Source organism: Strix uralensis, chromosome 6, assembly GCF_047716275.1.
Source record: "Strix uralensis isolate ZFMK-TIS-50842 chromosome 6, bStrUra1, whole genome shotgun sequence".
Lineage (NCBI taxonomy): Eukaryota > Metazoa > Chordata > Aves > Strigiformes > Strigidae > Strix > Strix uralensis.
In genome coordinates this window covers 11,406,697-11,418,453 of record NC_133977.1, presented here as the reverse complement: position 1 = coordinate 11,418,453, position 11,757 = coordinate 11,406,697, and the positions used below count along the sequence as shown (strand labels likewise).

The window sequence follows — 11,757 nt, the reverse complement described above, 5'->3', positions numbered from 1 at the left end:
AATGGAATGGAATGGAATGGAATGATCGTCTTCTAAATTATTATTAAAACTATAATAATAATAAGGAGGAGGAGGAGAAGGATTTAAATTGTTATTAAAAAAACCCCAGTCTGGTTTGAGATTTGATTCACGATATGTGAATATATTATGTTAATTAATATGACAATTATGCGTAATTATCATTACATTTATATTATAGAAGAATATCGTGATATTATGTATTGTTATAACATATTAATATATAATAATCGTCACATTGATTGTAGTAATAATTCCTTTGAAATCTCTTATTCTTAGTTTAACTCCCTCAGATCGAACGACAGGCTTTCACCCCAGTCGTCCACACTCACAAACTCTCCCGGACCATCACCACCACCCCCCTCTTGCCCCCCCTTTCCCTTCTCCAGCAGCCGCCTGTTGTCCTCCCATCCCCGACGGCATTTCGCGGTATCTCCTGCCATCTACTGATGCTTACGAGGAGCCGACTACTGCGTTTCACCAAGTGTGGGGCGAGAATACACCCCTTGCTTTGGAAAAAAGGGGTGGGGGGGATTGGGAGCGGGGGGGGGACGCACCGGGGGCCCGGCCCACGGACCCGGCCCGCCCCGGGCGGCCTCGGCCGCCCGGGGCGGGCCGGGGCCGGGGCCGGGCTCTGCCCGAAACCTCCCCCGGGGGAGGGAGGGGGGGAAGGCGCAGCCCTTAAGAGCGGCGCCGGCATCCGCCGTCCCATCCCGGCGCAGCGATGGGGGAGGCGGCGGGTGGCAGCGCGGTACCGCCGCTACCGCCGTCGGAGGCGGTCGGGGGGCAGGTGAACGCCCTGACCGTCCTGGCCTTGCTGGAGAAACTGGTGTCGATGTTGGAAGCGGTGGAAGGGCAACAGCGGCAGATGGAGCAAAGGCAGCGGGGTTTGGAAGGGGCGGTGCGGGGTATTCAGGGAGACCTGGGGAAGTTGTGTCGCAGCCACGGCGCGACGGGGGAAGCGGTGGAGAAGCTGCTGGAGAAGTCGCGGAAGGTGTGCGCACACACCCGCGCCGTGCGGGAGCGGCTGGAGAGACAGTGCGACCAGGTGCGACGCCTCGAGCAGCATCACGCCCAGCTGCTCCGGCGGGACCGCTTCAAGGTGCTCATCTTCCAGGTGAGAGGCCCCACGGCCGCCCCGCGTCCTCCCGAACCTTCCTTCCTCCCGCACCTGGGGGAAGAGCCTGTTTCTGCTAACACCCAGCGAACTTGGGGAAAGGACGGACTTGCTACCAACTCCCAGCAAACTTGGAGAAGAAGGCCGTCTTTTTGCTAACTTAGCAAAGCTGTGAGAAAGACCTTCTTTCAATCTCGGCAGAGTTGGGGAAAGTGCAGGCTTTTTTGCTAGCCCTTGGCAAACTTAAGGAAAGAGCCCTCTTTTACTCTTAGCAACCTTATGAGAAATACCCATGTTTACACTTAGCAAAACAGGCTCTTTCCCCAAGTTTGCTAACCTCTAGTAAACCCGGGGAAAGAGCAGTCGGTTTTGGTAACTCTTGGTAAACTTGGGGAAAGAGCCCTCTTTTATTCTTAGAAACTTTATGTGAAATACCTACTCCTAGCAAACTTGGGGAAAGAGGCTGTTTTACTAACTCCTAGTAAACCTGGGGAAAGAGCTGGTTTTTGCTAACCCTTGCCAAATTTGGGGAAAACGCCCTTTTATTTTTTTTCCTAACTCTTAGCAAACATGGGGGAAGGGCCTTTTTTGGCTAATTTTTAGCAAACTGTGGGGAAGGAGCCATCTTTTACTCTTATCGAACTTGGAGAAAGATCTGTCTTTTATGAACTCTTAGCAAATCTGAGGGAACAGACCTTGTTTTGCTCACTCTTAACAACCTTGGGGAGCCACCTTTTATTCTCAGCAAACTTGGGGAAAGAGTCACCTTTTACTAACTCTTAGCATATGTGGGGAAAAGAACTGTTTTGTTGTGGGTTTTTTTTAAAGCAAACTTTAGGAAAGGTCCCTTTTTTGTTTTTTAAGCAAACTCTTAGCAAACTTGAGAAAAGGGCCCATTTTGCGAACTCTTGGTAGTGGCCCTAAAAACCACCCTTGCATCTGCCCTCAGAAGTAGGAGAGGGGCAGCACTGCAGCTCCCTGCCACGCTCAGCTCCTCAGGCTGTCCTGGCCCATTGAGGGATGAGCTCAAAATTCAGTGAAAAAGTCAGCTTCCTGGGAGTCCATCCAGTGATAGCAGCAGTTTGCATATTTTCCCCTTTTTAAGCAATGGTCTGGACAGAACACGGCATGAGCTTTGACTAAACACAGGACGTGACTCTCGCATCCTTAAAAAAAAGACAACTCACCACGCACTAGGAAAAGGGAGGAGAGCGAGCACGGGGCTGCAGCGGGCACAGGTCAGGAACATCACCAGCTCCTCAGGCTAAGCTTGTCAGCTGCATGTTACATCTGTCAGTAGCTAACTCTACCCCGTGGGTTGTTGGGGTTTTCCTGTTTAAACAAATCCAAAACAACAGAGCAGAACTTGATTTTAAAAGTTGGCAGGCCTGGTTAGTGCACAGGTGCTCGCCCCAGAAAGGAAGCCCCCCACCTCCCTGCTTATTGTTCTCCCAAATTACCGTCCTGGCTTGTCACGCCAGAAAAGGAGGAGCTGCAGTATGTACCGAGCTTGGTAGTTTCCACCCTAGAAGGAATGTGGAAATTATTCCAGGGACTGGTTAAATTAAGAGACACATGTTTTCTGGACTTCTCGGAGTAATTTAAGATCTGTTACTGTAAGTCAAAACATTGCTGTCTCCCAGGCCATGTTAGCTAACAACTGGCTCCCGCCTCCAGGTTCAGGCGTGGACCTTGAACACTTCCCCTGGGGAGGGTGCACCAGCTTGGCCTATGGGAAGGTAATTTTGTGACATTCCTGTTACTTGTGAGTGTGAGAATTAAGGCCTTGCTATTGCAACTACAGCATCTTCCTCCAGAGAACCCAAATTTTAGCATTTTAAGATGACAGTGTGTAGAGGAAAGACGAAAACACAGCTGTGTGTGGGCAGTTACGGTTGCCTCAGCTGGGGATCCCCGTTACTGCTGCCTAGTGGCAGTGATTCACGGGCACTGGGTAAAAGTACTGGTAAAACGTGCCAAGAAGGGTTTGAAGGGTAGAGCAGCATCCCAACAGGAGAGGGCTGGCTTGGGTTGTTTCGCAACACTAAACAGCATTGCAAAGCTAAGGCCTATTTAAACCTCCAAACCTTTTCCTTAATACTGTGTCCTGAAGTGCACAAACCCAAAGCAAACAACCCAGGTCCATGTCCCAGAACAGCAGCTAAAGAAAATCCACTGCTTCTCCGCAGCTCATCACTGGGGTGGCACCTTTGGACAGGAGAGCTGTTCTTCATTGCTTTTACAAGGATTTAGTTGATGATGTTCCCATGTCTCACTGGAAAATATGTTGCCATGGTGGGGCGGAGATGAACTTAACCGACCGCAAGCCGATGTGGATCAGGAACACAAGCCTTAGAAAAGAAATACTGCAGTTAAATTCAGTAAAAAAAAAAAAATCAGCTGTCAACAGGGAATTGCTCGTGGCACTGGCCTGTTGCTAAAAGCCAGTGTGGCGCTCTGCAAAACTAGGGTGGCCAACAGAACTTCCTGGGGTGTGGGAGGGTGGCCAGGGCGGGCAGCGCCTGGGGCTTTCTGCAGCCTGGGAGGAGCTGGGATTTTCCACTGGGAAGCTGCCGTGCCCCAGGCGATGGCAGGTGCTCAGAGGCCATGCCCGCACACCTGCTGCCAACCTGGGCAAGCGCCGTACCTGCATGCCCACCTCGTGATCTCCCTGCGGGGTCTCCTTACAAGGTGGAGGTGAGATGACCTGGTAGCGGGGCAACCGCCTTGCTAGGATATTGCAGAGGGAAAAGAGCAGAAGTTCTGGCTGGGTTTCTGTACTGCCCTGAGCAGGAATCCATGGAAAAACAATTGCAGGAAGGAGAGGTCACAGCAACGAAGCCATATTGACGCCAGATTTCTGTAAAAACAAAAGGGAAATCTGGATAGATGAGACTTCTCTTCAGTTCGAGGATTCTTTTCCGCTGAAAAAACAATCCAAAATTTCACACAGCATGTTTCTCGTTAGGACGCACTTTTCCAGCTTAGGAAGACAGCTCGGTATGAAAATAAAAATACGTATTTGTGATTCAGTTCTGCATTCACCATATACCTCAAACTCCCTGATACTTGGTGGGAGCACTGAGCATAGCCAAAACACATGACTGAGCTCCAGCTCTGCATTTTATGAAACCGTGCTGCCACTCACCAGCATCAGCTTACCCTCAGCATACATGCTGAGAATGAACTGCGTTTAGAAGAGTTCAGCTATTTACATATTTCCCATTAAAATGCTTTTAGTTTTCTCTCCCTAGACTGTCTGCATTGTTCCTAGTTTGCATATATTTTTTTAATTGGTGACATATTTTAATGGAGCTCCATTCCAAGCATTTCAGGATGCGAAAGTTATTACAAATGCCACAAGTGACACAGCAATTCAGCAAAACACTGAAGTGACTGTTTTAAAAATCCTTGTTAAGCTTTGGCATTGTTCCCCTCTATTTTGTTCTCACCACATGACCAGCTTTTTGGTTTTGGTTTGGTGGGGTTTTTGTTTGCTTTTTTAGCTGCAAAAGCAAAATGCAAGATGAAAAAGGCTCATGTTTAATTTTTCAATTAAATGTCATGTTTACTAGTGAATAGCACAGATAAAATAAGTCAAAATTGCAGCTTGGGGTCAAGCACACTAATATTCAAGCCCTGTTCAGATGTTGCTCTTGGTAAATGCTTCATCCTGAAATGAAGCAAGAGGAGGGCACAGGAAATCAGCCATTTAGTTGTATCTTGTTATTTGGGTCGCTGTAATAATCTTTTGAAAAAGCAACTTCAAACTCAAAAATGAACAAGTGAGGGAAACAGAAGAATTACAAGCGGTAATGGTATTATCTACTAAATTTCCCACTGGAGCCTTGCAGGGAGACTACTCTTGTATTGTTTAATGACAAAAATACCTCATATGGCTCTTAGGACTTGATCCAGCTGTGCTGTGGGAGGTCAGGAGGACGTGACAGCCAAGGCCCCAGCCTGCACAGGACATGCAAATAGTCAGCTGGCGATTTCCTCCTCCTTGCCCGCAGACCCAGCCTGCTCCCTGCCCTCAATCCTCCCCATGGCGACATCCAGGTCTGAAGAGCATGTGTTTGTCTGAAAGAAAGTAGGTGGAGCTGTAGCTGTTTTTAGAAGGATTTGTCATCTTTTGACCTATTTTGTGTGGCAAAACAAGTTTTAGACTAGTAATCATTTAGGCATATAACAGCATCTACGAAGTACAGAGGAGCCTGGACTGCTGTAAAGATGGGAAATGCCATCTCCCCTTCATGAAGGCTGTGGCCTCTTACGACAAATCTAACAAAAATCCAAACCAAAGCACGCTGATTTCATTTATGCTGCATCAAAGATTCAGCACTCCTGACTAAATTGACGACCTGTTCACTCAGGCTGTCCAGTTCTGTAGTACACTGTTACGGATCTTTCCTTTCTGGTAAAAGATGGGGATGACATTATGACCTATAGAAAGTTCCTGAGAATGGCTGATCAAAGCCACAGGGAAGGCACTGCTTTTAACCTTGCAAGTATTACTAGTATTAGCAGGAGTTGTTTTACACAGAAAATTTGCACTATTCTATTCATCTCCTACATGGAAAAACGAAATTCAGAGGAGCTAGCTATCTACAGTCAAACTGAGAAAATGCAGGTGCTGTTTTTGAACTCGGATGTGGAAAATAAAAAGATGTATTGCTTTCTCAGAATTTTAGATTAGATCAAGAAGAAAAGATCAAAGTTCTACTTTTTTTTGGCATGGAAAATAGTTCCGCAGTTTGTAACAGTTGGCATTTTTCAGTGTATTGTTCTAGTCTTCCTAAATGAAATACCAGACTGCTTGAAAAAAGTATCAAAACAAAAATATAGCTGTCATGTAAACTTGTTAGACCAAAAAGTTACCAATAGCCCACATGTTATCAATAACTGTATTTGAAATAGAAACATCTGGTCCACCACAGAGCATTCCTGCTATACCACCTTTGTATTTCCAAAGCATTTCACTTAATTTATTTTCATTTGCATTTTAATAGTTCCTGTGATCCTAAGGTCTTTAGAAACGTGAGATAGGAAAGCATGTCATTCCCATTTTACAAGCAGAGTAATAGATGCCCAGAGGCTGATGTTTTCCAGGGCCATGCAGGAAGCTTAGACAGGTGATTTCTTGAATGCCAGTATCGTCTGATAGCCAAAGACCACCTAGGATCTGCTTTTAATCAAACCATTAGCTCATTAATAAGTCATATATTTTTGTGGGGTTTTTTTCTTAATAAATATGGATAGTTTGACAGTCTCCCTTCTACTCAGTGACAAATTTGATAAAAATTGAAATAAAATCTGTGTCCATATTCTTCTACAGACTGCATGCAGTACTTCAGTTTAACGTGAATACTGTAGACACAGAGCTAAACTGACATTGAGAAGAGCTGCACAGGCCCATCTCTGCCTCAGACTGCACTGTGCTCAATCTCACATGACACCACTTTCCTAGATTAAAGACTTTAAAAGTTACAACCCATCAGAGTTTTCTATGCCATTCAGGCACTTACACCTGAACGTTCAGATGTTTAAAAGTGTATGAGATTACCTAGGTTTGGAAAGAACGCACAAGACATGTAAATTATGCCTTATACTGAGTTCTCATGCTCTGGGGAATAATTTAACACTGCAGCCAGTCATGTAATCCACATTTCATTAACTGCAGTGGAGAGAAAATACAAATATTTGTACTACAGTTAACAGCTGTTTTCACTTAAAGCTGGTACAGGTTTTCTTTGTTCTGTTATCTTGGTCGCTGTTGCCGATAGTTGCAACAACATAGTAAGTGTTGGGAGAAGAGCCCTGGCTTTATTAGATGTTCCACTGGAAGCAAAGGGCTTGAAAAGCTTTATCTGTGCCAGTGTATCTGAACCCGCTGGTCCAGAAAGCTGTGCAGAAACGGTAGAAGTAAATCATGAACAAACTGTCAAACCGCTATCTATTTTTTTGATATTTTGCATTTTTATATTCTTGAGCGATATTCACCAACACACTTGAATCACAGTATATATTATTATATACTGTGTATATATGGTTTAAAATGATTCTGCCTGCCCACATGCATGTTCTGGAGTTCCAGAAGCTCTGCAAGGTATTCAGGGCCATTTTGTTTTTAAAAACAACCATGCACAACATCCTTATACAGCTTTGACAGCAAATTTAACCCAAGACATTGTTCTCTCCAGTGATCACAACTACATGCTCAGTCCTGAAATAATGAGCATGAACTTGGAAGTATATGTGGCCTTTTTTCCCCTTAACTGTACACTCAGGCCCACTAGGGACAGATCTGAGACTATTACAACCATTTCACTCAGCACTTACTGCTTTTCGTATCTAAAGATAAATAGAAGGGGGGGGGAGGGAAAGAAAATCCTTCCAATCCATACAACTAAGTGATATTGCATGCAGTCTGTCTGAAAATGACAAAAAAGGTAATGAATAGAGACTATGCAGATCTAAGGCATAACGATTCTGAAAGGAAAAGGGAGTGTGTGAGGAGCCTCATTTTCTTTGCATGGGCAGATGCCTGCAAAACCTACCGCAGAACAGAGTGTTCATTGTGCTGCCTCTGAACTGCTTGGGGTTGCAGAGCTTCTGCACTGGGTAGTCACAGAGGTCCTTCGTTACAAGTTGCAGCTTCCACCCTTGTTCAGCCTGTTTTGTTTTCAGATACCTTCTTTCTTTCCATGCCCCTTCTTGGTTTTGTTTCTACAAAGCAGTAATTTTCCTCTTAGCTAGAAGTGACTACTGGTGCTTTCTATGTGGTATAATGTCTGTTTATTTTTATATGCCATAAACTTTTATTTTTCAAGGAGTTGTCCTGTTCATATTTACCAATTTACCACCTGGATTTACTATATTTTTTCTGTAAATAGCTGTAAAACAGCACACACTCTGAACATCATGGGCGGCGTTGTTTCTCAGTATCAACAATCCATTTTAACAGCAACATACATTTTTCTGAAATACACTGAAAGTGCTAACTGCATTTGCCATCTAAGATACCTCTCAGATGGAACCAACATCTCTGCAGAGATAGTCCCAGTCTTTGGCTAGAGAAACTGAAAGCTCTGGGGGGTTACATAACTTCTATAGGTCTACGCAGGGGTCTGTAGTACAACCTCCTTAGCCACCATGCCATCCCTTCTCCCCAGGGATAGGTGTACAACTTCACAGCTAAACTCTTATTAAAGAATATCTAATTTAAATTACAAAGAATGGGATTTCCATTCTGTATATATTCCAAGTCACTTTGAAAGAGAAATCTTACAGCTGACAGCTCATTAGTCTTAAACTTTACCAGATAATGGTTCAGTGGGCTTTGAGTGGCTTGTTACTGGTTAAATATACTGAAACAACAAGAAATGTTCAGCATTCTTCATCTCATCGTGGGGGGAAAAAAAAAAGTAATTGTTCAGGGTTGTGCTTTGTTTATTAAATTCGTGTCCTGTGAACTATGAAACTCAAATATTGTCAATTCTTTCAGGAGGAAAATGAGATCCCTGCCAGTGTTTTTGCAAAAGAGCCTATTCCCAGCATTACAGAAGGAAAAGAGGAGCCTGTGGATGAGAACAAAACACTGGAAGAAACTCTGCACACAGTGGAGTTGTGTTCAGATGATGAAATGTTTCACGAGGAAGATGATATGGATGATAGTGCAGAGGAAAAAACAGAAGAATCAAGAGCTGAGAAAATTAAAAGATCAAGCCTCAAGAAGGTAGACAGCCTCAAGAAAGCATTTTCCCGCCAAAACATTGAGAAGAAGATGAACAAGATCAGCACAAAGATTGTCTCACCTGAACGGAGAGAAAAGATCAAGAAATCGCTTACTGTACATCATCAGAAATCCTCTTCTTCAAAGAGTTCGGCTTTCAAAGTATCTCCCCTCACATTCAACGTGAAGAAAGTCCGTGAAGGAGAAAGCCCTGCTGAAGCTGAGGACAGACCAACAGAAACTACAAGCAACGACCAAGCTGAGAATGAGGATGAAACATCATTTGCCGACATGCACTCAGATATGACACCTACCACCTCGCTGACCGAAGAGGGCAAAGCAGTAGCCGATTCTCTAGAGAAGGAAACCAGAATGGAAGGGAGCGCCATGATGAACAACAACATCGAGCTGTCCATTGTTGAAGATGACGAAGAGTATAGGATGCCTCTAGAAGTTTCTAGCCAGAAACTGTATGATGAAAGAAACAACCCAGTCAGCGGGGAAATGGAACAATCTGATGAAGAAACGACCCAAGCAGCAGTCCTGCAGATAGACCAAACAGCATAATCAACCCAAGTCTTCCTTCACCTTCCAGATATGCACGGTTTTACTTAAGCGAGTAACTGGTTTCTGCTACACAGGTGGTAGTAGCGATTCGGTTTCTTCCATCCTTTTCTCTGCAGTGGTAATTTATTGCATCGTGTTGGAATGCAGAGTGAACAAGGTCAGTGACACAGGCTGCAACATGCTCCATTTTAGGCTGAGTCACCAGTGTTTATTAATTTAAAGATGCTGTCCGCTGGTGTAAGAGACAAGCAGGAAAAGAGTATGTCTAGTAGAAGCAAGCTGGTCAGCTGTCTTTCTTATAGTTAGGTCAGAGGAACGCGTGGAGAGTAGTCAAAACCCAAACATTTCCGTTCTGTTTTCTTCCCTCTCAGTATTTCACAACACTGTGAGTAGTTTTGTATGTCAATGTAGAAATACGGATGAGAACATTTGATTTCGGTTTCCTTGCTATGCTCTGTGAATACTAACAGCCTCAGTAACTGTGCATACATGTATAGTTTGTTTGGGGCTTTGCTCCACGATGCTAAAAGAGCAGAGTACTTAAGAGGGCGAAGCTGAAAAGTGGTTCCATCCCTTTCAGTGAGGGAAAGATTTTTGCCAGTAGCTTCTCGCTATTCACTTAGAAGAAATGACTGTGTTTAGGTGAAAATTAAAAGATGTTTTTCAATATACTGGAGTTATGGAAGTACATTAGTGACAAGCATGAATGTGTGATTGGTTACTGTACCTTTAAGGGATCAGAAATTGAAAAGAAAAAAAAGTAGAAGGAATTTGACAGAAGCATGGAGAGAGTCTGAAGAAAGTATGAAATAATATGAAATATTACAAAAGCAAAACTAAAACCCCGCAATATTAAATCTATACTCCCAGCTTACAGAATATATACTCAGATAACACTAATTAATTCATTCTTAGTCTTTATAGCAGTATACTATCAAAATTTGCACCTGCACAACTTTGTATCTCAGAGTATTTTGAAAATAGCATAACTTAACTTTTTACAAATTATTTCATATAGAGCTATATTTACACAGAAGAGTTAGAAAATTACAGGGATGTAAGGACAATTTTTTCAAAAAGGTGAAATACTCTTTTAGGCATATCTAAAGGGAACAATGTGTTATGGATTGAACTTCATGGCAGGGATGAGTTTACATGAGGATGAGTCTGCAAAGCCACAGGATTTGATTCTCTGCTAATAACTTTCATCAAAGCCACCTACATGCTCTCAAAATTACAGGTCTGTAATTTTTCAAAATTAATGGAAAATGAGAAGTTACAGGGTAGTTTGTTCACTATGAATGTTCATTCCTGTCACTTACAGGTAGGGGAAGGGAGGAAAGGGAAGCACAATACCCACAACAGTTACCTTACATCCTTGTTTGTTTATGCAGTGGGTTATTTTTATTTTTTTTATATATATATATAAAGTTCTACTGATACTTAACATTGCACTAAAAGGTTGCTTCCTTTAACTTGTATTTAGAATCACAAATTACAGGGGAAATAAAAACTGCAGCAAAAATACCATTATGAAATGATTAACAGGTATTACTCCACAGGGGTAATATCTGTAACCAGTAAATCACACTGGAAGTTAGTCCATAAGAGCTTAGTGTAGGTGAGTACTATTAGGAGTTAAGCTCTTAAGTGTATGGTATCATATAGGAGATACTGTTCGTAAAAAAAGTCATGGCATAACTTGTGCAGCTATATTTTTATTTTGTATTAACTACAATGGATTTCAATAATTTTTAATTGTAACTAACTACAAATATGACAAATAAAAGCATGACAGAAAACTCAGCCATGTCAGTCTTTGGGAGAAGCAGTCTGAGAAGTTGGCAAAGATGAAATTTAAAGGTCAAGCATTTATTACTTCAGTTCATGTCCCTGTTGTATCTATATCATTTTCTTTCTCATCCTCTGCTGTTATTTAGCAATGCAAACACCAGTGCTTTGCTTTCCAGACACTTGCCAGATCTCTAGCCCATCCGAATGTAGTCAGGCACTTTCCAAAATCTGCGAGCTCCTTCTGCATTTTTTTATTGGACTGCAGCATACTTCTAATACTTTAAATAGACCTGAAAGCATATTTATATTGAAGTGTATATTCTGTTTAACGGACACAGATAAACTCATGTCTTTTAGAGTGCCACATAGTCTTTAGCAGGCTTAATTTTACTGACAGACCAAAGAACGCACGTTTAACCTTTATGTAACAGCTGTCAACTTCCCGCAGCCACCAAGCGCTAACCAGGAACTCCAGCATCATGTTTACATTTTGCTTTCAGATATGCCTGGTTTGTTTGTCCTGCTA

At 43.1% G+C, this 11,757-nt stretch overlaps 1 protein-coding gene across 1 annotated transcript; it reads left to right on the top strand.

The window, feature by feature from the left end:
• The first annotated feature begins 682 nt into the window (after window positions 1-682).
• Window positions 683-11,243, top strand: CAVIN2 (caveolae associated protein 2). The gene is made up of 2 exons (XM_074872740.1): window positions 683-1,135; window positions 8,643-11,243. Exons 1-2 carry the CDS (start codon window positions 743-745, stop codon window positions 9,435-9,437), a joined length of 1,188 nt encoding a protein of 395 aa, XP_074728841.1. The 5' UTR covers window positions 683-742; the 3' UTR covers window positions 9,438-11,243.
• The last annotated feature ends 514 nt before the right edge of the window (window positions 11,244-11,757 follow it).